Source organism: Triticum aestivum, chromosome 6B (genome assembly GCF_018294505.1).
Source record: "Triticum aestivum cultivar Chinese Spring chromosome 6B, IWGSC CS RefSeq v2.1, whole genome shotgun sequence".
In the NCBI taxonomy this organism is placed as follows: Eukaryota; Viridiplantae; Streptophyta; class Magnoliopsida; order Poales; family Poaceae; genus Triticum; species Triticum aestivum.
In genome coordinates, this window is record NC_057810.1 from 716,571,207 (window position 1) to 716,597,712 (window position 26,506).

A 26,506-nucleotide genomic window follows, 5' to 3' on the forward strand; every position below is an offset into this window, starting at 1 on the left:
AATGTGTAGGGCATCACAAGCAACCTGAGTCATTATCATCTATCTGATCCCTTATGTAACCTCCAAGACTGCTGCTTGTGTCACCACATGTGCCTCTTAATATCTAATGATCTATGATGTCACTGCTTTTCTCTTAGAGATGATCTGTTGTCTGAATGTGTTACATTTGTACTGCTTTCTCTTATAGTTCCAGTCAGGAACTTGCACACACATATATTCTTTTGCTTTCAGTTTGATTTTATAACAGTGCATAGTTCTACAAATAGAACAGTTACGGTATGATGTAACTGTGTCAGCTATATGTGTTGCATTTTTGTTGGTTTGTTCTACTATAAATGTCAGTTTCTTCACAACATCACATAATACACAAAACACATTCCTCAGTGCAAGTAGGAGAGTGGAAGGGACGACTCCTACCTGGCACCATCCTAACTTCCTCTAAGGCGGCGCCACCAGGTGGCGCCCCAAGCCCTAGTGATGCAGCAAGTGTGAAGATGCTGCAACTTGCTGTAGCCGTCATTGCTTTTGCCAGGATTCAGTGAATTTGTATGTCAGTTCACTGTCTAGATGGCAGCTAGCACTCGGTGAATTTTTATGTCGGTAAAAAAAAAGTTCCTTCCGATTTGTTAAGTCCAGGCTTCCTGCCCACGAAGGCACGTTTTCTACCCCCCTCTTTCTCGCGACCGCGTCCCCCCCCCACCCCCCCGCGGGCGACCGGCCTCCTCCCTCCAGGCCCTCCCCTCCATCCTCCCTTCCGCTGCCCGCGGCCGGCTTGGCCCTGGGGCTGCTGGTGGCGGCGGCCTCCTGGCCCTTCCCCTCCCGTCGCTCTCCGGCGTGGGCGGTGTCGTGGTTCTAAGCCTGACAGTAGAGTGGGGGGTAGGTATTGAGAGGCAAGGTCCTAGCTACGGAGAGGTTGTAAGCACAAGGGATGTACGAGTTCAGGCCCTTCTCGGAAGAAGTAACAGCCCTACGTCTCGGAGCCCGGAGGCGGTCGAGTGGATTATGAATGTATGGATTACAAGGTGCCGAACCCCTCTGCCTGTGGAGGAGGGTGGCTTATATAGAGTGCGCCAGGACCCCAGCCAGCCCACGTAGGAGAGGGTTTAAGGTGAGTTAATCTGGGGCGTTACTGGTAACGCCCCACATAAAGTGCCTTTACTATCATAAAGTCTACTTAATTACAGGCCGTTGCGGTGCAGAGTGTCTCTTGACCTCCTGATGGTCGAGTGAGTCTTCGTGGTCGAGTCCTTCGGGCCAGTCGAGTGAATCCTCGTTGGTCGACTGGAAGGCGACCTTTTCTAGGGATGTCCTAGGGTAAGTTACTTGGAACAGGTCCATGACCCTACCCTAGGTACACAACCCCATCATTAGCCCCCGAATGGATTGAGGCTTCGAGTGAAGAAGGCGTTGATGTCGTTTTCGATTAACCTTTGCGCTCTAGTTGTGCGCTGTTCTGGATCAAAAATCTCTTCGTTGACAGGGAGCAATTTGTCTTCGGTCGACTCGATCCATTCTATTTTTGCGTCGAGTGATCTTTCGAGCTTCGACGATCTCCGAGCGACGGATCGCCGGAAACACCGCGTCTGACAGACTGATTTGTTGCTCGCGGATTCCGCGGGGTGCGAAATTTGGGGGCGCGCGCGAAGCGGGGCAGACCGTGGCGTTCGGATGGGACGGGGCATAGACGCCTCGATCTCCGCGCCGCCTTTTTCGCCACGTATCCAGTCCTCATAACTGCTCCCAGATATGATTAGATCGACCGGGCCCACATGTCAGCCACTCGGAAGAGACCTTATAAATGCGCCCGGCGGGGATTTCTGTGCTGCGCCTTAGCATTCTCCCTCTCTCCCTCTGCCTCAATCCTCTCTGCTCAGCGCGCTCGCTCTCACCTCCGCACCACTTTCCTTCGCGCATTTCGCCGGCGGCCATGGCCAAGGAGAAGACGGCGGCGCTGGAGCGTGCCAAGAAGGCGTCGGCATCGGAGAAGGTGAAGGGAAGATCCACCACCCGCAGGGGGTCCTCGTCCAGATCCCGCCTGCCGAAAGGCTGGGTCCAAGGAGACTGGATCCAGTCGACCATCACGGAGAAGGACCTCCTCGACATGGCCAACGAGGGCTTGATCCCTCACGGAGCTGCGAGGTTGCCGGGGAAGGAGTGGCAGCCACAACCAGAAGAGGGTGAGTGCGTGCTCCTGGCCACTCATGTTGACCGAGGGTTTTCCTTGCCACCCAGCATTTTCTTCCGTGGCTTCTTGAATTTCTTTGGAGCGCAGCTCCACCACTTTACCCCAAACTCCATTGCCTATCTTGCTGCATTCGTGTCCATGTGTGAGGGTTTCTTGGGCTGCCGACCGCACTGGGGTTTGTTCAAACGCATCTTCACGTGTCGCTCTCAGACCGTGAAGAAGGCTAGCCCAGGTGACGAGAAGACCCGAGTCGTCCAAATGTGTGGGGGCCTGGGGATTCAGGTGAGGAACAATAGTACCTTCCCGCCCATGAGCTTTCCCGAGTCCGTCAGAGGCTGGCAGTCGACTTGGTTCTACTGCCAGGTCCAGTCGACGCCAGGGCAGTCGAGTGGACTCCCTCCGTTTACCATGGACCGAGTGAACAAGCCCTCCCCTCTGAAGCTGATTCCGAAGGAGAAAGCCGATGTGAAGATGTTGATGGAGCGCGTGGTGCAGTTGGTTCGGGAGGGGGTGACGGGCATGGATCTTCTGGAGGTCTTCCTCAGGCGTCGCATCCAACCCCTTCAATTCCGGAGCCACTGCATGTGGTTGTACTGTGGGCCCGAAGACGAAACTAGAGTCCATCCAGAAGAAGTCGACGATGTCACTCTGGAAAGATGGATGGTAGCCGTTACCGGGAACAGGGACAACCCGCGCGGAGCCAGAAGGATTCCTCCACTCGACCGCAACAGCAACCCAAACAAGGTACACTTGCTCTGCCCTCCACTGAGTCCTTGTCGTATTCATTTCTGCTAACCCTGTCGACTGGTGGACTGATCTTTGTTTGTGCATCTGCTAGGCCCTCACTGAACTGTACTCGATGCCCAATGGGGCACAAGCCTCGGTTGAGGAAGGCGAGGCGAGCGGGGGCGAGGCGAGCGGGGACGAGGCGAGCGGGGGCGAGAGCCAGGAAGAGGAGGAGTGGGATTCGGATGCTGCAGGGGATGATGACGACGATGATGATGACGAAGGTGATGAAGATGACCTCGAGGACGAGGAAGAAGAGGAGGAGGAGGTCGTTCCACCGCGCTCAGAAAAGCGGTCGAAGCTTGTCCACGATCCTTCGACTGAACGTGGTAAGGGGGTTGGGACCGCAATTCAGTCGACCAAGCGCCCTCGGACCACCTCTCCGGCGCCAACTGAAAAGGCGCCGAAGCAGCCCAGGGCGGCCTCATCGAAGCCGACCAAGCTCTTGCCGAAGATGAAGGTGTCCATCCCCACCATATCAGGGTAATTGCGTTGCTCATATTTTCTTACTCTGTGCGAACTTTGTCTTTGGTCGACGCTGATGTTAGTCGACTGATTCTTTGGAGTTGCAGTGCTGCTACCTCTGAGACTTCGGCCCGGGCCGAAGACCACGAGATGGAGGATGCGGCAACTTCGAACCCAGGTACTGTATTCTTAACACCGTTGTTAGTCGACTGATTTGCGACCTCTGACCCTGATTCTTCTTCGTAGTTCCGCCCCATACTGTTATCGATCTTCCTGACGACGACGAGGATGAAGAACCACTGGCACGCAGGAAGAGTCGGAAAACGCCCGCCAGTAAGGTGCCTCAGGACGTGACGGCGCCTGAGACTCTGACTGTGGAGGAAGAGAACACCACTCGACACACAGTGTCCTTCGCGAATCCACTGTCGAGTGCTCAGCAGCCTTCCCTCTTCACGACTCACCACGTCCCAGAAGACCAAGCTGGTGCAGCGAAGGAGGCAATACGCCAGGCGGGGCTCATGATGGAGCAGCTGAAGACCATCCGGGATGCGAGCCAGGCAGCTTATGATGCTAGCTCTGCCCTCCAAAGCAATGTCCAGGTCAGTCGACTGCTGTTTGTTCTGTTGGATATGCTAGCAGAAGCTTTTCTTTTCCGGGATTTATATTAGCCACCCACTGGGTGTGTTGAATAAACACCGTGTTAGCGGGGGCACGCTGAGTGCACCCGCTGGGTGTAGTCCCCAAGGCTAAGGTCGACTGCTGGCAGTCGGCCTTAGGCTTTATGATATCAATCTTTCTGTCAGTCGACTGGTCGACTGGATTTTGCAAACCGGCGGGGGCACGCTGAGTGCACCCACTGGGTGTAGTCCCCAAGGCTGAGGTCGACTGCTGGCAGTTGATCATAGTCTTAGAGAATGTGTCTTGCACACTGTTTGTTTTTTTTTTTAAAGGTCGACTGGTCGACTTTGTTTTCGACAGGATTAGTGGGGGCACGCTGAGTGCACCCACTGGGTGTAGTCCCCGAGACTACGGTCGAATGCTTGTATTCGGCTGTAGTCTTAGAAACGTGTGTTTTTCCCTTTTTCACTCGGAAGTGAGTTACGTTTGACGTTTAGTCGATTGGTTCTTCGCAGAACTCCTGTGATCTTGTGGCTCGCTACTCAGAGCTGGAACAGAAGCATACTCAAGTCGAGCTGAGCTTGAAGCTGGTTCAGGAGAAGCTGGCGAAGGCAAAGGAGGAGACCGAAGGTATGTTTGGTGAGACCCTGACGACTGCTTTTTCCCTTGCTAGTTTCGGCATCTGATCTTGCTGTAACTTGCAGGTAAGGTAAGGGAGGCCCAGCAGAAGAAAGACCTTGAACTAGCTGAGAAGATCAAGCTTGCTGACGAGAAGTTGGCTTCAGTCACCAAGCTCGAACAAGACAATACCAATCTGAAAACTGCTCTTGGGATTGCCAACAAGGAGGTCAGTCGACTGAGAACTGACAAAGCTGCCCTGACCGACCAAGTCAGCAAATTGACTGAGAAGAAAACTGAACTGGAAACCTTCCTGAGTGGCCTTGCCAAGAAGCTGTTTCTTATGCTTGAAGGTAAATCTTCATGTTTGGCAAATATTTCCAATTGTGGCCTTTTCCATTCGACTATCTCTTTGACTTAATGATCATCCTTGCAGAATTTTGTCAAAACTTTGAAGAAGAAACCAGCCGACTGGAGCCAAACCTTGACCCCGTCAATTTTCCGGTGAACGACGAAGTTGCCATGGATGTCTTTCGACTGGAGTCGCGTGTTGCAGCTGTCGTGGACTATCTCGCAAGGCTGAAGGCCGCCACATCTCGCATCGACTCGACGCTCTGGCCTGAGGAGACACTTCAGAATGACCTTGAGTCGCTGATGGCCCGCTTGAACACGATCCCTGGTCGAGTGCAAGAGTGGAAGAAGTCCTCGGCTCGGTGTGGTGCAGATGTCGCTCTGTGTCTGGCCCGAGTCCACTGCAAAGATGCACGAGAGGAGAAGCTGGCGGCCCTTCGGGTGGCCAATACCAAGAAGCACGACTTTAGGTCCTTTATGGAGACTTTCCTTGCAGCTGCCACTCGGATCGCCGACGGAATTGACCTTGATGAATTCGTTGCACCTTCCAGCCCTCCGCAGGAGGGGTAAAAAACTTCTTCTGGCTCGACTCTTTAAATTTGCCTCGGTATGCCGAGTGGAATTGTAACCGACGAACTTTAACAGGCTTGACGCCTGAGCACTTTCGGTTCCTTTAAATATCGATTCAAGCTTGAATTTGGCGCTTGGATATGATTGCCTTTGGCTCAAAATGTCTTATGCAGATTCAAAGCAAGGTGCCTGTGTTTAGGCGAGCGCTTGGACTGCAGCTAAGCCTCCTGAGTGAGAGGGTCGCTCTTCACTCGGTAGGATTTTTGTAACTTAGACGAGCACGAGGCTGCAGCTAAGCCTCCGAGTGGAAGGCTAGCTTACCACTCGGTAGGATTTTTATAACTTAGGCGAGCACGAAGCTGCAGCTAAGCCTCCGAGTGGAAGGCTGGCTTGCCACTCGGTAGGAATTTGATAAACTTAGGCGAGCACGAAGCTGCAGCTAAGCCTCCGAGTGGAAGGCTGGCTTACCACTCGGTAGGATTTTGATAAACTTAGGCGAGTGCTTGGACTGCAGCTAAGCCCCCGAGTGAGAGGATCGCTCGTCACTCGGTAGGATTTTTATAACTTAGGCGAGCACGAAGCTGCAGCTAAGCCTCCGAGTGGAAGGCTGGCTTACCACTCGGTAGGATTTTGATAAACTTAGGCGAGTGCTTGGACTGCAGCTAAGCCCCCGAGTGAGAGGATCGCTCGTCACTCGGTAGGATTTTTATAACTTAGGCGAGCACGAAGCTGCAGCTAAGCCTCCGAGTGGAAGGCTGGCTTACCACTCGGTAGGATTTTGATAAACTTAGGCGAGCACGAAGCTGCAGCTAAGCCTCCGAGTGGAAGGCTGGCTTACCACTCGGTAGGATTTTGATAAACTTAGGCGAAACGGATTCGCAGCTAAGCCTCCGAGTGAGAGTCTGGCTCACCACTCGGTAGGATTTTTACAAACTTAGGCGAAACGGATTCGCGGCTAAGCCACCCACTGAGGGGGAGTTTTTATATGGACAAAGATAAAAAGTGATGACACTATTATTTCTAAACCCATGAACTACAGAAGTACTTTATTGCAACTCATCCGAGTGATAAAACTTAAGTGTAAAATGGGCGGAGTAGCTCCGCGTTCCAAGCTCGGGGCTCGTCGATATTATGCTCGACGTTGTAAAGACGGTACGCCCCGTTGTGGAGAACCTTAGTGACGATGAAGGGGCCTTCCCAAGAAGGAGCAAGCTTGTGTGGTTTGTGCTGATCCACTCGGAGAACCAGATCTCCTTCCTGGAAGGCTCGACCTCTCACATTTCGGGCGTGAAAACGGCGCAGATCTTGTTGGTAGATGGTCGAGCGGATCAGAGCCATCTCCCTTTCTTCCTCCAAAAGGTCGACTGCGTCCTGCCGCGCTTGTTCAGCTTCTGCTTCGTTATAGATTTCGACTCGAGGAGCATTATGCAGAAGATCACTCGGCAAGACTGCTTCAGCTCCATAGACCAAGAAGAATGGAGTTCTTCCGGTCGACCGATTGGGCGTGGTCCGCAGTCCCCAGAGTACAGATGGAAGTTCGTCGACCCAAGCTCCAGCCGCGTGTTTCAGATCACGCATCAGTCGCGGCTTCAATCCCTTGAGAATCAGTCCATTAGCTCGCTCTGCTTGTCCATTCGACTGCGGATGGGCGACTGATGCGTAGTTGACCCGTGTGCCCTGGGAGTTGCAGAAGGTTCTGAATTCCTCTGAGTCAAAGTTTGACCCATTATCCGTAATGATGCTGTGCGGGACTCCATATCTGAATATTAGTTCCCTGATGAAGCTAACAGCAGTACCGGTGTCGAGGCTCTTGATTGGCTTAGCCTCGATCCACTTGGTGAACTTGTCGACTGCCACCAGTACATGTGTGAAGCCACTTCGTCCTGTTCTCAAAGGGCCGACCATGTCCAGCCCCCAAACCGCAAAAGGCCAGACGAGTGGGATGGTCTTCAAAGCTGACGCAGGCTTGTGCGACATATTCGAGTAGAACTGACATCCCTCGCACTTATCCACTATCTCCCTTGCCATCTCATTCGCCTTGGGCCAGTAAAATCCGGCTCGGTATGCCTTGGCCACGATGGTCCGAGAGGACGCATGGTGACCGCAGGTCCCTGAATGAATATCATTGAGGATGAGTCGACCTTCTTCTGGCGTTATGCACTTCTGGCGGACTCCAGTCGCACTTTCTCTGTATAATTGTCCTTTGATTACGGTAAAGGCTTTAGATCGACGGACGATCTGTCGAGCCTCTTCCTCATTCTCCGGAAGCTCTTTCCTCAAGATATATGCGACGTACGGAATCGTCCAGTCGGGAACGACCACCAAAACCTCCATGACCAAGTCGACCACTGCTGGGACTTCCACTTCAGTCGGATCTGTGGCGCTCTTAGGCTGCGGAGTTTCTTCTGTGAAAGGGTCTTCTTTGACTGACGGAGTATGTATATGCTCCAAGAATACGCCACTCGGAATGGCTTCTCTCTTGGAACCTATCTTTGCTAGATCATCAGCTGCTTGATTCTTCAGTCGGGGTATATGATGGAGCTCCAACCCCTCGAACTTTTTCTCCAGCTTCCTCACTACACTGCAGTATCCAGTCATGGCTGGGCTTCTCACGTCCCACTCTTTCATCACCTGATTGACCACTAAATCCGAATCGCCATAGACCATTAGGCGACGGACGCCGAGTGAAATGGCCATGCGCAACCCATATAGGAGGGCCTCATATTCTGCCTCATTGTTGGAGGAATCAAAGTGAATCTGGAGCACATATCTGAGCTTATCTCCTCTGGGGGAAACCAGGACAACCCCAGCACCGGAACCATTCAACATCTTAGAACCATCGAAAAACATGGTCCAATGCTCCGAGTGAACTTCAGTCGGCTGCTGCTGTTCGATCCACTCGACGAGGAAATCTGCTATTGCCTGGGACTTAATGGCTTTCTTTGCCTCGAACTTGATATCAAGGGGAAGAAGTTCAATCGTCCATTTGGCCACTCGACCAGTTGCATCTCTGTTGTGCAAAATCTCTGATAGTGGAGCGTCGCTGACGACTGTGATTGAATGGTCAGAGAAATAATGAGCAACCTTCTTTGTGGTCATGTATATTCCATACACAAGCTTCTGATAATGAGGATATCTCTGCTTGGATGGAGTCAAGACTTCAGACAAATAATACACTGGGCGCTGAACTTTGAGAGCTTTTCCTTCTTCTTCCCGCTCGACCGTTAGCACAGTACTGACGACTTGTCCTGTGGCTGCGATGTAGAGCAACAGAGGCTCTTTGCTGATTGGAGCAGCAAGCACCGGCTGGGTGGAGAGCAGAGCTTTTAGCTCGGCAAACGCTGCATCAGCTTCTGGAGTCCACTCGAACTTGTCAGCCTTTTTCATCAGTCGGTAAAGAGGCAGTGCCTTTTCACCGAGTCGTGAGATGAATCGACTTAATGCGGCCAAGCATCCAGTACTTCTGGACATCGTGCACTCGCACAGGGCGTTTCATTCGGAGAATAGTGCCGATCTTTTCTGGGTTGGCGTCGATTCCCCGTTCGGAAACGAGAAAACCGAGTAACTTGCCACCAGGAACTCCAAATGTGCACTTTGATGGATTGAGCTTGATATCATACCTTCTGAGGTTGGCAAATGTTTCAGCAAGGTCAGCGAGCAGGTCGGAACCTTTTCGTGACTTGACAACAATATCATCCATATAAGCTTCCACATTCCGACTGATTTGAGTGAGGAGACACTTCTGGATCATTCGCATAAATGTGGCTCCGGCATTCTTGAGACCGAATGGCATGGTGATATAGCAGAAGCACCCGAATGGAGTGATGAAAGCTGTTTTTACTTCATCGGGCCCATACAGACGGATCTGGTGGTACCCGGAGTAAGCATCTAAAAAAGACAACCTCTCGCATCCCGCGGTCGAGTCAACAATTTGATCTATGCGAGGGAGAGGAAAGTGATCTTTCGGGCAGGCCCGGTTGATGTGCTTGAAATCAATGCACATTCGGAGCGATTTGTCCTTCTTAGGAACCATGACGACATTAGCGAGCCACTCGGAGTGGAATATCTCTCGGATAAATCCTGCCGCCAACAGTCGAGCCACTTCTTCACCGATGGCCTTTCTCTTCTGGACGGCGGACCGCCGAAGATGTTCTTTGACTGGTTTTGCAGACTTGTCGACTCTTAGGCGATGCTCAGCCAGTCCCCTGGGAACACCTGGCATGTCAGCGGGCTTCCATGCAAAAATGTCCCAGTTCTCACGGAGGAACCGGATGAGCGCTTCTTCCTATTTTGGGTCGAGTGTTGTGGAGATGCGGGTCGGAGCTGCTTCAGGGTCGGTCGGGTGAATGTGAACAGGCTTTGTTTCACCGGACGACTGGAATGCAGATTCTGTGGCGGGCTTCTTGGATCGCAGCAAGTCACTCGGATCTGCGCTTTGCTTGTATTCTTCGAACTCGACCGCTGTCACTTGGGAATCAGCAATTTTGGAGCCCTTCTGAAAGCACTCTTCTGCCTTTTTCCTATCACCGGTGACAGTGATCACACCTTTGGGACCGGGCATCTTCAATTTGAGGTACACGTAACATGGTCGAGCCATGAACCGTGCATAGGCTGGCCTCCCCAAAATGGCATGATATGCACTTTGAAAATCCACGACCTCAAACGTCAACTTTTCTTTGCGAAAATGCTTTGAATCGCCAAACACTACGTCCAAAGCTATCTGGCCGAGTGACTCGGCCTTCTTCCCTGGTATAACTCCATGGAAGCTCATGTTACTAGTGCTCAGTCGGGACATCGGAATGCCCATACCTTTCAACGTGTCTGCATATAACAGATTCAGCCCACTTCCACCGTCCATCAGCACCTTTGTCAGTCGAGTGCCTTCGACAACTGGATCGACCACCAAAGCTTGCCTCCCAGGGGTGGCAATATGGGACGGGTGATCAGATTGGTCGAATGTGATGGGCGTTTGAGACCACTTCAGATAACTTGCCTTTGCTGGGGCAACCATGTTAACCTCTCGGTTAATCACTTTCAGTCGACTTCTGCTTTCCACATCTGCGAAGATCATCAGAGTGGAGTTGATATGCGGATATCCTCCCTCACTGTCCTCTTTGTCTTCGGCTTTGTCTGACTCCTTCTCCTTGTCCTTAGACTGTTTTCCCTGAAACTGCTGGATCAGGAGCCGACATTGGCGAGTGGTGTGCTTTGGGTAAATGATATTCCCCTCTTCATCTTTCTTCGTGTGGATGTGGCACGGCATATCCATCACGTCGTTCCCTTCTTTATCCTTCACCTTCTTGGGGTTCCAGGATCCTTTTGGTTTCCCCTTAGATTTTCCTTGAGTCACGGCCAGAGCCTCCCCAGGAGCTGCCGGTTCAGCCTTCCGTTTCTGTTTCCGACTGGTGTTTCCTTTTTCCGACTGGCTCGGCTTGTGTTTGCCGCTTCGGAGTCGGTCTTCTTCTTCGCCGTTGGCGTACTTGGTAGCAATCTCCATCATCCGACTCAAGGTCATGTCACCGGTTCGACCAAATTTCAAACTCAGTTCTCTGTTCTTGACACCATCTTTGAAGGCGCATACTGCCTGATGGTCAGAGACATTTTCCACAGTGTGGTGCAAAGTGATCCACCTCTGAATATACTCTCTGAGAGTCTCATTGGTTTTCTGCACGCAGACTTGCAACTCTGTCAATCCCGCTGGTCGCTTGCAAGTCCCTTCAAACGTTCTGACAAACACTCGGGACAGATCTTCCCAAGTGTAAATGCTGCTTGGAGGTAATTGAGTCAACCATGCCCTGGCAGAACCTTCCAACATGAGGGGCAAATGTTTCATGGCCACCTCGTCGTTCCCACCACCGATCTGAACTGCCACTCGGTAGTCTTCAAGCCAAGTTTCGGGCTTGGACTCACCAGTGAACTTGCTGACTCCTGTTGCCAGCCTGAAATTGGGGGGGATAACTGCGGCTCTGATAGCTCTGCTGAAACATTCAGGACCAGACACATATGCTCGACTGCTCGTGGGCGCATCTCTGTCGAGTGCGCCTCGATGGGCTCTGTTCCGGTCGACCAACCCTTGCACGATAATGGATCGCGCGTCGAAGCCTGGCTCTCTATGGTCAACTGGAACCGTACGCCCTGTACTGTATTGACGCCTATCATCTGGCCGCCGAGGAGCGTAAGACCCACCCCTCGGAGGGGAATAGGGCACTCGACGCCTATCATCTCGGTCGAGTCTGTCGCCATATTGATCTCGCCGATTCTCACGCCCTTCGCGCCGCGGAGGCGATCTGGGGCTGTGAGCCGACTGAACCGTATTCACAGTGACAGATCGACTGTGAATTCTGTTGCGCGACTGAGACACGGTCGAATTCTGATCTCCTGCCGCCCGGAGCAGATCCCTGATCTGCAGCAAACCTCTGCCAGCCTCTGACTGCGAAGGCTGAATGGATTCTGCTATACGGGTCGCAGCCGCTAAATTCTGAATTGGGGTTCGATATACCTGAGTCGGCGGGAAGAGTTGACGTCGACTGGTGTCGGGAACTCGTTGCCGCGCGCGCTCGTCGAGTGTTCGCTGAAGGTTCTCCAGTCGAGTGCGCTCGGCCAAGTTGGCCAGACGCGCCTCCTCCAAGGCACGAGCCTCGGGGGTTTCTCCCGCGATGGGAATACGCAGGGGATCCTCGTTCCTGCGGCGAAGCTCTTCTCTTTGCAGAGAGTCGAGTGGCTCGGGCTGGTACTCTTCGTAGCCTCGAGCAGGGTCTCCGCCGTCGCCTGCTCCACCACCGCGGGCGAAGCCAGGAGGGCTGTGGGGCCCGTCGACCATCAAGATTTCCGCCGCTGGATCACTGCTTCCGCACTCGGATGCAGTCTCTCCGGAGCCAGTCGACTGATCGAACAAGCCGTAGAGAGATTCGTTGGGCTCGATTGCCGCAACTTGTGTAGTGGTCGACTGGCGAGCCATCGCGTGACTCACCCATCGCTGAAGCCTCGACCGGCCCGAGCGCTTGCGCTGGCGGGAGACCGGGAGGGTGGAAGACGGAGGAGCCGACCGGTACTGGGTCGATGGCTGCCGCAGCAGAACGCCGCGGACACATGCGCGAAAATGCGTCGCACCGCGGACGGGGAGCGCATCCACGTCGAGTGGAGCCTCTTGGAGCCATGCGGAGTCGTCGGCGATGAAGGTGAGAGCGCCGAGACGGATCTCTTGGCCCTCGACCAAAACTCCAGCAGACACCATGATGAAAATACTCGGAAGAATCGCAACTTCTCCGAAAAATCGCTAAAACACCTGCCCCACGGTGGGCGCCAACTGTCGTGGTTCTAAGCCTGACAGTAGAGTGGGGGGTAGGTATTGAGAGGCAAGGTCCTAGCTACGGAGAGGTTGTAAGCACAAGGGATGTACGAGTTCAGGCCCTTCTCGGAAGAAGTAACAGCCCTACGTCTCGGAGCCCGGAGGCGGTCGAGTGGATTATGAATGTATGGATTACAAGGTGCCGAACCCCTCTGCCTGTGGAGGAGGGTGGCTTATATAGAGTGCGCCAGGACCCCAGCCAGCCCACGTAGGAGAGGGTTTAAGGTGAGTTAAGTCTGGGGCGTTACTGGTAACGCCCCACATAAAGTGCCTTTACTATCATAAAGTCTACTTAATTACAGGCCGTTGCGGTGCAGAGTGTCTCTTGACCTCCTGATGGTCGAGTGAGTCTTCGTGGTCGAGTCCTTCGGGCCAGTCGAGTGAATCCTCGTTGGTCGACTGGAAGGCGACCTTTTCTAGGGATGTCCTAGGGTAAGTTACTTGGAACAGGTCCATGACCCTACCCTAGGTACACAACCCCATCAGGCGGAGCTGCTCCGGGGGGTGCTTTTAGGCGGTAGCGGTCTGGCGTGGCGGCAGGGTTCCGTGGCGCATGCAGGCGTCGCCATTGGCGGCGGGGCGGGATCTGACGTCGTCCGCTCGGCCCAGATCCGAGCCCATCGGGCCCCATCTGGGCCTGGGCGGTCCGGCGGCGGGGATGATCTCCGGCGTGGCTTCTGGGAGGCGGGGGAGACGCGACGAGTGGTTAGGTGCCGGCGCGTCGACGCCGGCCTGCTGCATCGCGGCCGGTGGGGCTTAACGGGCCCGCTTCGGGCCTGGCTGGGCCAGGGGTGGCCCGGCATGCCTCGCTGCCGCGTCCGGACGGCTACCGTGACGGTGCCGGAGGGGCGGGCCTCCGGCACGACGGCAGTGGAGGTGGTTCCCTCCCGCTCGGCGTCGGTGTTCTTGCTCCCGTCGTGGTGAGCTTCTCTTCGGTTCTCTTGGCCTCGTGGTGGTGTTCGTAGCGAGGCGGCGTGGGTGGCGGCGCTACTGCGTTGGCGCATGGTGGTGGGCGTCGGTTTGGCAGGTCGGTTCCGTCCGGTTGGGCGGTTAGGGTTGGAATGCGGGAGAAATCCCTGCCGGCTTCGGCCCCGACGCGGTGACACCTGCGGGTGCCACCATTCTTTCCTGGAGGGTGTCGATGGTATCCACGACCCACCTCCCTCCGCGTGCCGGGGGAAACCCGAGGACTCGTCCGGACAGCAACGTCGTCGGTGTCGCATCCCTTCTTGGAGGTGCTGCTTGGTACGCGGCGGTTCGGAGCCTCGGTCTGTGGTGGTCTGTATCCGGTGGGCGCCGTGGTGGCGGGTCATCCGCGCTTTGCCGAGCTGCCGTGGTTGGCATTTGTTTCTTCTTCTTTTTTTTTTTGGTGTGTTGTCCTGCTTGCCACACCGATATCTGTACTCGGTGTTGGTTGCTTTGGAATACAAAGTGGGAGAAACCTTTTTTGGATAATAAGAAAGTTGTGTGTGTAGCCAGTACTCAGTCGGAAAAAGAATGAAAAGAAGTTGCCTGAAGCTTATGTGTGTTCCTCTGTTTGCGCTGAACCGCTGCTCTGTTTTCTCCCCTGACCAAGCAGTTCGTGCGCGTGTGTGTGGCCGACGGCTAGGGAGTGATTCAGGGGGACAACGGCGACAGTCTCTCACGAAGTATTGTCGATGAGGATGGTATATCACACACAGTTTGGACTTCTCTTGCGGCCTGTCTTTTTTCCCTTGTTGTTTCCCACTATTTAGCTAGGTTTCTTTCTAGTGCTTCAGATGCTACCGCATCCTTTGATTTTGATTTCAGACGTGGGAGCCTGAGAGATCGATCGTTCCTTTTTAGCATGGCTGCACAGCTTGTATCCATTAGTTAGCCTGAAATGAGTAATCGAGTCCATGTCCACCCTCCAATCATTCCATGTTAATCTTGGTGTTGTTGTTTATGACGAACACAACAGGTGCTCTGTTTTCTCATTAAGGGAAGGACTTAAAAAGAAAAAGAAAAACAGGGTAATCAGGATGAAAACTGTCAATTGGGCAATTCCCGTGAAAAATGTCTAAATATTGTAGAAACATGAATTCACTCTCTCAAATATAATGCATTTATGATCGAAACTTATGACCAATGTTGAAAACCAATAAAGCAAGAACATGCACATCTTCTAGCTAGGGCTAGTCCAAAATATCACCGTGCTAATTCAGGCGTAATCTATGTGTATACTGGCTGCTCCAGGAACCTGATCATCTCCTCCGCTAGCTAGCCTCCGCGGCAACCCTCTCCTCTGCCTCATTGTTGTGTGTCGTCACGGCCTGGTTTCACCGCATCTTGTTCTCCTACTCTGCCATTGTATCCGTTTTATCCTGCAATCTGGACGAAGAACTTTATTAGTATGGTGCCTCATTGTTGTTTTCATGTTTCTGTGCACAGTTTCCAGGTTTTACCATGATTTTATCACACAAGAGATGAGCATGAACGCATCCTGTGAATCTGAACTTTGCAACTAAATGATCAGGAAGGAAGGCAACTAGGCAAGGCTCAGATTCAGAGACGAGACCTCTTGTGTTCTGAGCTTCACGTCATGGTCCGCCTTCTGACCGCTTCTACAAGTCCAGGGCCAAATAATGAACTCGTTACTTCCAGAAGAAATCTTCAACATATAGTACTACCAACAAATCTTTCAGGAAAGGCATGCAATTAATTCACGAACAAACAAATGTGTGTACACTCGTACAACACAGTAACTTTCTCACATTATCACGAAACAGAAGGCCAATAACTCAATGGAGCGCATTATTAGTTTACCGAAAAAGGCTTTCGCTCCGCTTTATATATAAAGCACCAATCAACATCACCAAGTACAAACTCATGCCCACACAACACACGCACACACACACCCAAGGCAAGATACATAGGCGCTGAGCGCAGCAACACCATCCCTAGCACTACGCGAAGAGGTGAAACCACATATGACGAACCGTGGGCTTCAAGACGGCGCCTTCATGAAGGGGACGACACCAGAGCGCCGCCGCCGCCTGATCCGAGGATCAGAGTTTCCCCCAGAGCAACATGAAGGGCAATGAGAGCCGCGACGACGCCTTCAAGAAGGGAACGAGTCCGCCGCCGCCGGTCCATCCGAATAAAGAGCAGGTTTTCACCCCGGCCACCATTCACCGCCGACGAACGCCACATCCCGGCTACCACACCTCCCACACGGCCATGGAAACTGGGCAGCACCAAGCCACGGGCTCTGCCTAAGAGCCCCGCGAAGCCACCATCATGGCCGCCACCCCGACATCCAAGACCTTGACACCTCCTCACACGAGATCAGCCGCTACCCCGACCAAAGACACGAGCGGAAAGGACCCGCCTTTCTCACCCACGGACTGCCCCCAGTGCCGAGACCCAAAAGGCTGGCCAAGGCTGGCCTCCATCACCCCGTCCTCGGCACCGGGCGCGAGACGAGCTCGGTCCTGCTGCCTGGCGCGAGACGAGCATGGTCAGTTCTGCAATTCATGCAATTACTTTTTGGAGCATTTTTCATATATATACAAGCAAGCTGATGGACGAGGAGGCTGAGCCATCCGTGAGCCCCTCGCCTTCTAGGGCAGAGAAGGAAAAGGAGGAGCAGTTCACAATGTGTAGGGCATCACAAGCAACCTGAGTCATTATCATCTATCTGATCCCTTATGTAACCTCCAAGACTGCTGCTTGTGTCACCACATGTGCCTCTTAATATCTAATGATCTATGATGTCACTGCTTTTCTCTTAGAGATGATCTGTTGTCTGAATGTGTTACATTTGTACTGCTTTCTCTTATAGTTCCAGTCAGGAACTTGCACACACATATATTCTTTTGCTTTCAGTTTGATTTTATAACAGTGCATAGTTCTATAAATAGAACAGTTACGGTATGATGTAACTGTGTCAGCTATATGTGTTGCATTTTTGTTGGTTTGTTCTACTATAAATGTCAGTTTCTTCACAACATCACATAATACACAAAACACATTCCTCAGTGCAAGTAGGAGAGTGGAAGGGACGACTCCTACCTGGCACCATCCTAACTTCCTCTAAGGCGGCGCCACCAGGTGGCGCCCCAAGCCCTAGTGATGCAGCAAGTGTGAAGATGCTGCAACTTGCTGTAGCCGTCATTGCTTTTGCCAGGATTCAGTGAATTTGTATGTCAGTTCACTGTCTAGATGGCAGCTAGCACTCGGTGAATTTTTATGTCGGTAAAAAAAAAGTTCCTTCCGATTTGTTAAGTCCAGGCTTCCTGCCCACGAAGGCACGTTTTCTACCCCCCTCTCTCTCGCGACCGCGTCCCCCCCCACCCCCCCGCGGGCGACCGGCCTCCTCCCTCCAGGCCCTCCCCTCCATCCTCCCTTCCGCTGCCCGCGGCCGGCTTGGCCCTGGGGCTGCTGGTGGCGGCGGCCTCCTGGCCCTTCCCCTCCCGTCGCTCTCCGGCGTCTTGTTACCAAATTGATCTATTTTCAAGTACACTGACATACATCCTTTTGTTCACTTATTGGAGAAAATCAAATGGTTAAATATGGGTTATCAGCTTAAGTGCGCAGATTAGAAGTTCGGCCATGTTTTTGTCATTGTCAGGATGCTGGTCATTTTAGGCGTGGACGCACATGGCCACCTGCTGCCCGTCGCCGGGCGCCGAGCTTGTCGTCGCGTCGTGCATCTCGATGGTGTGCCGCTCAATTTAGCCTCGGTAATCTTCTCAAGATTCATGCCTCGGTTAATTTTGACATGTATATTGTTGTAGGTTGAGGCTGTATGGACTAAGTGAACACAAGGTAAATGGCGATGGCAATTGTCAGTTAGTACTTAGTGCCATCCTCACATGAATACCTACTTTCATTTTGTTGAAATAAGCATTATAGGCTACCATACTACATGCATACATTTAATCATAAACATGTTCATTAGCTAATAAAGATATCTGTCTCTATTTCATATTGGATATCATCCCATTGATATTCTCTAGCAGCAACGATATACTCCCTCCGTTCCTAAATATAAGTCTTTTTTAGAGATTTCAAATGGACTATAATCATGTGGTACAAAAAAGTGGTTTGTCTAAACCAAAGATTAGTGATTTATGTCAAAAAATTCTGTTGGGGTAGAGCAATGTGTCTTTAAGTTGGCCTCCGTTAATTAATTCAGACATAGTAACATTGATTTGTTGTTTCTTTTTGGTTGCTCACACATTTTCATAATGTTGAGACAATCGGAACATTGCATATGATGGTAAGCAAATCAGTTCTGCAATTCATGCAATTACTTTTTGGAGCATTTTTCATATATATACAAGCAAGCTGATGGACGAGGAGGCTGAGCCATCCGTGAGCCCCTCGCCTTCTGGGGCAGAGAAGGAAAAGGAGGAGCAGTTCACAATGTGTAGGGCATCACAAGCAACCTGAGTCATTATCATCTATCTGATCCCTTATGTAACCTCCAAGACTGCTGCTTGTGTCACCACATGTGCCTCTTAATATCTAATGATCTATGATGTCACTGCTTTTCTCTTAGAGATGATCTGTTGTCTGAATGTGTTACATTTGTACTGCTTTCTCTTATAGTTCCAGTCAGGAACTTGCACACACATATATTCTTTTGCTTTCAGTTTGATTTTATAACAGTGCATAGTTCTACAAATAGAACAATTACCGTATGATGTAACTGTGTCAGCTATATGTGTTGCATTTTTGTTGGTTTGTTCTACTATAAATGTCAGTTTCTTCACAACATCACATAATACACAAAACACATTCCTCAGTGCAAGTAGGAGAGTGGAAGGGACGACTCCTACCTGGCACCATCCTAACTTCCTCTAAGGCGGCGCCACCAGGTGGCGCCCCAAGCCCTAGTGATGCAGCAAGTGTGAAGATGCTGCAACTTGCTGTAGCCGTCATTGCTTTTGCCAGGATTCAGTGAATTTGTATGTCAGTTCACTGTCTAGATGGCAGCTAGCACTCGGTGAATTTTTATGTCGGTAAAAAAAAAGTTCCTTCCGATTTGTTAAGTCCAGGCTTCCTGCCCACGAAGGCACGTTTTCTACCCCCCTCTCTCTCGCGACCGCGTCCCCCCCCCCCCGCGGGCGACCGGCCTCCTCCCTCCAGGCCCTCCCCTCCATCCTCCCTTCCGCTGCCCGCGGCCGGCTTGGCCCTGGGGCTGCTGGTGGCGGCGGCCTCCTGGCCCTTCCCCTCCCGTCGCTCTCCGGCGCGGGCGGAGCTGCTCCGGGGGGTGCTTTTAGGCGGTAGCGGTCTGGCGTGGCGGCAGGGTTCCGTGGCGCATGCAGGCGAGCAGCTGGGCAGCGGCGTCGCCATTGGCAGCGGGGCGGGATCTGACGTCGTCCGCTCGGCCCAGATCCGGGCCCATCGGGCCCCATCTGGGCCTGGGCGGTCCGGCGGCGGGGATGATCTCCGGCGTGGCTTCTGGGAGGCGGGGGAGACGCGACGAGTGGTTAGGTGCCGGCGCGTCGACGCCGGCCTGCTGCATCGCGGCCGGTGGGGCTTGGCTGGGCCAGGGGTGGCCCGGCATGCCTCGTTGCCGCGTCCGGACGGCTACCGTGACGGTGCCGGAGGGGCGGGCCTCCGGCACGACGGCAGTGGAGGTGGTTCCCTCCCGCTCGGCGTCGGTGTTCCTGCTCCCGTCGTGGTGAGCTTCTCTTCGGTTCTCTTGGCCTCGTGGTGGTGTTCGTAGCGAGGCGGCGTGGGTGGCGGCGCTACTGCGTTGGCGCATGGTGGTGGGCGTCGGTTTGGCAGGTCGGTTCCGTTCGGTTGGGCGGTTAGGGTTGGAATGCGGGAGAAATCCCTGCCGGCTTCGGCCCCGACGCGGTGACACCTGCGGGTGCCACCATTCTTTCCTGGAGGGTGTCGGTGGTATCCACGACCCACCTCCCTCCGCGTGCCGGGGGAAACCCGAGGACTCGTCCGGACAGCAACGTCGTCGGTGTCGCATCCCTTCTTGGAGGTGCTGCTTGGTACGCGGCGGTTCGGAGCCTCGGTCTGTGGTGGTCTGTATCCGGTGGGCGCCGTGGTGGCGGGTCATCCGCGCTTTGCCGAGCTGCCGTGGTTGGCATTTGTTTCTTCTTTTTTTTTGGTGTGTTGTCCTGCTTGCCACACCGATTTCTGTACTCGGTGTTGGTTGCTTTGGAATACAAAGTGGGAGAAACCTTTTTTGGATAATAAGAAAGTTGTGTGTGTAGCCAGTACTCAGTCGGAAAAAGAATGAAAAGAAGTTGCCTGAAGCTTATGTGTGTTCCTCTGTTTGCGCTGAACGCAAAGGCGCATAGGCGCTGAACGCAGTAACACCATCCCTAGCACTACGCGAAGAGGTGAAACCACATATGACGAACCGTGGGCTCCAAGACGGCGCCTTCATGAAGGGGACGACACCAGAGCGCCGCTGCCGCCCGATCCGAGGATCAGAGTTTCCCCCGGAGCAACATGAAGGGCAATGAGAGCCGCGACGACGCCTTCAAGAAGGGAACGAGTCCGCCGCCGCCGGTCCATCCGAAGAAAGAGCAGGTTTTCACCCCGGCCACCATTCACCGCCGACGAACGCCAAACCCCGGCTACCACACCTCCCACACGGCCATGGCAACTGGGCAGCACCAAGCCACGGGCTCTGCTTAAGAGCCCCGCGAAGCCACCATCATGGCCGCCACCCCGACATCCAAGACCTTGACACCTCCTCACACGAGATCAGCCGCTACCCCGACCAAAGACATGAGCGGAAAGGACCCGCCTTTCGCACCCGCGGACTGCCCCCAGTGCCGAGACCCAAAAGGCTGGCCAAGGCTGGCCTCCATCACCCCGTCCTCGGCACCGGGCGCGAGACGAGCTTGGTCCTGCTGCCTGGCGCGAGACGAGCATGGTCCTGCTGCCGGGTGCAAGACGAGCTCGGTCCTGCTGCCGGCGCGAGACGAGCTCGGTCCTGCTGCTGGGTGCGAGACGAGTGATGGACCGTCGCTGGGGGAGGGCCAACCGTCGACAAAGATAGCGGACGGACGCCCGAAGAGAAGGGTCAGAGGTCCACACAGGCCACACACCGACATGCCGACGCCGGATAAGTCCAGCCGCCGCCGTGAACGACCCGGACCACCGCCATGAGCCACCACCTCGAGGAGGAGATGATCATGGCAGGCCACCACCGCGCCGCCGCCACCACCTACCAATGCAAGGCGGCCGCCCGCGGCCCAAGCCGCTCACGGCCCGCGCCGTCACATGGCCGAGCAAGCAAGCCAGCCGCCCACCGCCCGCTTGGACGCGCACCAACCGCCGCCACGCCTCCATGCCCTGCTGGCCACAGCCCTCGCCGCCGGACGAGCCGCCAACGCCAGATCCGGCAGGATCAGACTGGGACCGCCCCGCACGAACCGCCCGAAGGACGAAGCTCCGCCTCCACCACACAGCCGCGGCGGCACCGACGAGCACCCACGCCACCAGCGTCGCAACCCGCAGCCCCGCCGCCGCGCCCCGCTGGATCCGCAGCACCCCGCGCCGCCGGAGACAGACGGGGAGGAGAGAGCCCCCGCCGCCACCCAGGCCAACCAGGCTTCGCCCGGCGGCCCGCGCGGGTGGCGGAGAAGGGCGGAGTCGAGGGGGGCCGGGGAAGAAGAGGCCCGCCCGGCCACCGCGGGGTTGCGGCGTGGACGAGTGGGAGGGCGGACACGCGAGACCTAACCCTCCTCCAGCAACAGGTCTTTTTATGTTTTCGCATTATTAGTTTAAAAAACTGTATGTAGTAATATCTGTATCTGAAGGGTGCAAGTGCAGCACACAGTTCTCTAGATGGCGATGGTGAGAGTACAGTATACAGGCGATAACCAGAATAAAGATGTATGTTTGACTAAGTACTTACCAGCAGAGATGAATTGTTCGATCGAAGAAATGCAGATGATGAACATTTGGAGTTGCAGCCTAATTGGAATTGTTCCCTGAGCTGAAAAAGGCAGACAAGCATAAATCTTGTGAATTGAGGTACATGGCCTTTGACGGGAGAAAAGGTTAGTACCTCGATTCCGGCAACGCATTATCAGACCAAGTATAGAGTAGGGCGGTTCGGATGTGCGTTGGCCGCTTCCCGAATGGCAGCTTCTGCAGCCTCAGCTCTGCTTCTATTGTTCCTGTTACCCCATAATATACATCTGATTTTAATGAGGCTGGGAAGATTTTCTATTCCGAGATCAAAATCACCGCTGGTACCGGGAGACCCAGTTTCTTCTGCGTTAAATACTATCAAGAGGTCATCTACCAAGGGCATGGCTCCAGCCGCAAAGGTCAAATTCATCACAGCACACTGACTATCAAAAATAAATATCCTCAAGCATGGGAATCCAACTTCACCACAGACTATGACCCTTATAACTTCAGGCTCTTCTGTTAATGAGGTATTTCTAATTTCCGCTCCATCAATTCTCAGAATCAGACAACGCAGAACAGGTAAGCCTCCAAGGATATAGAAATCTTTCTGCTCAACTCTGACCAGATCAAGGCGTAACTCCTGGAGGTTGACAAGGGAGCCCACCCAATTTGGAACATGAAGAATATTAGAACGGAAGATTTTCAGCTCCTGGAGCCTAAGTGGCATAGGGCACAAAGACTCCCTTACAAATTCAGGGCCGTCACAAACAGTTAGAGAGAGAAGGTTCCCTAGGTTTTTAAGGGAAGCAACAATAATAGTTTTCTTGGACTTATTTTCAGCGTTCACTTGGTCAGCAGAACTAAAACCCTCAAAATCAAGGAAATACTCAAAATCAAGGGCCAATACCTTCAGACTCTGCTGCTGCTCAAATTCTTGCAGGAAGTTAAATGACTGGCTACAGACAGTGACAACCTTCAATTTCTCCAGTGCTTGCAGCTTGGAAATTCCACAAGGAAGTGTAACATTATAGCTTACTAATAGGTGCACCAGTCTCTTGAGATTGACAATAGATGCTGGTAACTCACGAACATTGGTGCCTCTTAAATTCAGTATCTCTAGGCACCATAGGCGTCCGATTTGTTCTGGAAGCTTGCTTACTTTCTTCGCCCCTGGGAGGCTCAGGTACCTCAGCTGAAACAGTTTATCTATATTTTCAAGATGATGGTTCTCCAGTTGTTTGAAATCTTCAAATTCCAGAAAACGCAAATGCCTGAACTTATCCATAGAAGGAATTTTCACAGATTCCCCAAACACATCAAGTGATCGGACATGAGACAACACCAAGCCTCTTGGCACTATCAGTTCTTTTTGCTTGCTGGCTTGCAGGGAGAGCCGACGAACTTTGTTGTGTGTCCCAACTGATAAACTAGGAACACCCACCAAAGTAACAAAGTTTTCTTCGATGGATCTGGATATGATGAAATCAAGAATTGTGTCATGAAGTCGACAACTCTTTACAATTCCACGCGTATCGGTTTGCCAAGGTTGGATCAAACTCCTGTTTATTAGCTCATTAAAACACCTCTCCCCAAACTCATATGAAGTACTATATCCGGATTCTGTATGAATTAATCTTTCAGCAATCCACCTATTTATCAAAACTTTTTTCTTAATAATAGAATCTTCAGGGAATATACTCAAACATAAGAGACACGATTTCAGATGAGCAGGCAGTTCAAAGTAACTAAGTGATAGTATCTTCATCATTCCTTCAACACTGGGATTTCTTTCAAGTGCTCTACCAATCGAATCTTCAACTTGTTTCCATGGACCTTCTGTCCTTTCAATATTAGCCAACAAACCGGATATAGCAATGATTGCCAAAGGCAACCCAGCACATTTTTTCAAAATATGCTCAGAAACTGTTTTAAGGTATGAGGGACAATTTTCTTGGGCATTGAATAGTCTTGTGTAAAATAAGTGCCTAGAGTGCACCATTTTAAGAGGCTTGATGCAATAAATATCCCCACTGAATGGTGTTGAACGGCATGATTCAGCAACTTCATTTATACGGGTAGTGGTGATTATGATACTTCCAGAACTAGTCATGGGAAATGCAAGCTTAATAACATGCCATGTATCCACGTCCCATATATCGTCAATAACAACAAAATACCTACATGATACATGGTTGATATCACTGTGATATTGATATAAATATTATACAACAAGATAAACAAATACATAAAACTATAAACAAGTTCACAATAGCAGCATAAATGTCTACTCCTGTAAGAAAGCTGACACAAGTGTTAAACTTGCATACGTTGTACACTTAGTTCCTTTGTATATATCAGTACTCCCTACGTTCCGAAATACTTGTCGTGGTTTTCCTAAACCACGACAAGTATTTCCGAATGGAGGGAGTATATGCTAATTAGTTTGCAAGATTATATGGAGAGTTGGCGATACACAATAGGTTAAACATGAGTCATTATCATAGAAAAGAGGAAAGGGTGGCTGAACAAAAGGATGAATATACACACTTGACTGGTCTAGAAGGGATGTTGATCAGATGGTGATGAAATTTTAAAAAGTCTGCCTTGGTGTGGATCTAACCATCCTGAGATTTAAAATTAAGAAAAGCTACATAAGTTCATAACTATTCTAAAAAAACATAAATCATGCATGGACATTCATAAGATATATGTTTTCGGGTACTCTCCCTCTCCATTTATTTTTGATTTACTTAGCAGGAAAATGAACTTCACTACAAAATATTTGACCAATTTTTCTAGCAATTTATGAAAACAATGAACAAAAGAACCACATGGAACTTTATTATTTTATATTTGAGAATGATAAGTTGGAAAAGAAATTGTACCTTTTGTCTGCGAGGAAATCGACGATCTTGCTAATGAGTTGTTGTATACTCCCTGCTTCAGTGTTAGCATAATCTTTCCCACTAACTTCACTAAAAATAGTTCTCATGATATTCATCATGTCTGGGTTTCTTGACACGGATAAGAAGGACCGACATTTGAATTCTCCTTTGAGGTCTTGATACACTTGATTTGCAAGAGTTGTCTTGCCCATCCCACCAGATCCCACAATAGAGACCAACTTCACTTGCTCTTGTGTTGACACACCTTCAGTCAACAGTTTAATTACCTCAGCCTTGGGTTCATCAATTCCGACAAGCTCGGAGGCATGCTTAAAGATAGCAAGAGCTCTAGGATCAACGGTTGCATTCTTGGCCTTGGAGAATGCCTCACGGGCCTTGTACCTTGCATTCCTCTCAGCCACCTCGATCATCTGCTTCTTCAGATCTTCGATCTCATTGCCGATCCGGCGACGAGCCTTCATCTTCCCCAACTTCCCCAATGAATTCTTCATCTTCTCTAAAAATCCATCTGGCTTTGTATCTCCATCATTGACACTTTGCATGAAGTCATCGATGGAGTCCTCCATGTCATAGGAGAGCTCGCGCACCTCATTCATCCACACCTTATCCTGAACATCAGGATCCTCCTCCTCTGACATCTTGAGAAGAAATGCATCCATGGCAGTGAGTTCACGGGTGAGCGACTTCATATCAGCACGCACACCCTTGAACCGCTTGTACTCATCGCCTGCCAGAGCACCCAGCTTTGCCAGAACGGGTTTCAAGGCTCCCGTCGCTGCACTCACCAGAGCCGCCTCCATGGTTGCCAGTGGTGCTACCTGAGACACGTACGTTTTTCTCAGTCAGTTTTGTGTATATGAAGGCGAAAACAGAGTAGCTAGACTGGATGATGGTACTCTGTCTCGGCTTATACCTTAGCTAAGCTAGGATAGCATAGTTACATCGCCGGCCGTAATTTAAGAATTGATTTTGTTGTCAGCCGCTCTACTTGCGTAGCTAAAGACAAGATGTAATTAAGCTCAGCTAGGATAGCATAGTTACAGATGCTCGTTGCTAGCCAGATCTGCTCACCACAAGCTCTCTTCATCGGAGAAGAGGAGGTAAAAGGTGGAACAAGCTCTATGATAAACGCTTAATCGTGGTGCCGCATCAGGAGATGGCAACTCAAGCTAGCTAGCTAGGTAGCAAGATCTGGCAGGCTTGAAGCCTGGAACTAACCTCAACCTGGAGATGCCCTTCTCCCTTGTGAAGCTGGATGACGAGCTTGACGGAGCTTGCTCTCCTCTCCTAGATCTGCACACGGGAACGATTCCGAGGATCCGATCCAGCTTTCAACAGTTGCTTGGTTGTTCCTTCCTTTGAGTGAGTGAGTGAGAGAGAGAGAAGGTTGGCTCTGGTCTCCGCGTGCGTCGGCGTCGTCTGCCTCTTCAAAGATCTTTTCTTCTTCTGATTGAGAGAGAGAGAAGGTGACCTATCGGAATGCATCTTCGGCCAATTTAATACTAGGCAATTTGGAGGCCAATAATTGAATAACACTGTAGTATACAAGATGAGTCGGCATCTTGCTTGGCCCAACTCGATTGATGAGAGAGAGAGAAAGGGAAAAGGTGACGAGCCGACAGGTTTAAAGCCCGGTGGGACGGGACAGCGATGCCGCATTCTCTCCTGTCTCCTCTCCTCTCGTAGAGGTAGAGGGAGGGAGAGAGAAGAGGGAGGCGTAGCCACGGCTTGGATGGACCAGGCGCAGGTGATCCGCGGCCATGCCAGGCCGGACGGAGCAGAGCTTCGACTAGT

General features: G+C 52.0%; 1 protein-coding gene across 6 annotated transcripts in view; it reads right to left on the reverse strand.

Moving 5' to 3' along the window:
* Positions 1-26,185, reverse strand: part of LOC123139963 (disease resistance protein RGA5) — a 30,424-nt gene extending 4,239 nt beyond the window's left edge. Inside the window, exons 1-6 of one of the 6 annotated variants that reach the window (XM_044559682.1) lie at positions 25,931-26,185; positions 24,692-25,530; positions 21,958-23,983; positions 21,805-21,885; positions 15,481-15,526; positions 14,943-15,293 (exon numbers count right to left, since the gene is read on the reverse strand). In XM_044559682.1, coding sequence (XP_044415617.1) covers positions 21,979-23,983; positions 24,692-25,512 — 2,826 coding nt within the window. In that variant the 5' untranslated portion in view covers positions 25,513-25,530; positions 25,931-26,185 and the 3' untranslated portion in view covers positions 14,943-15,293; positions 15,481-15,526; positions 21,805-21,885; positions 21,958-21,978. Of the gene's footprint in view, positions 1-14,942; positions 15,294-15,367; positions 15,527-15,615; positions 16,404-20,027; positions 20,799-21,804; positions 21,886-21,957; positions 23,984-24,691; positions 25,531-25,930 lie in introns of those variants that run through there. The other 5 variants (XM_044559681.1, XM_044559683.1, XM_044559684.1 and 2 more) reach the window with 5 other exon arrangements.
* Between the last annotated feature and the right edge of the window lie 321 nt (positions 26,186-26,506).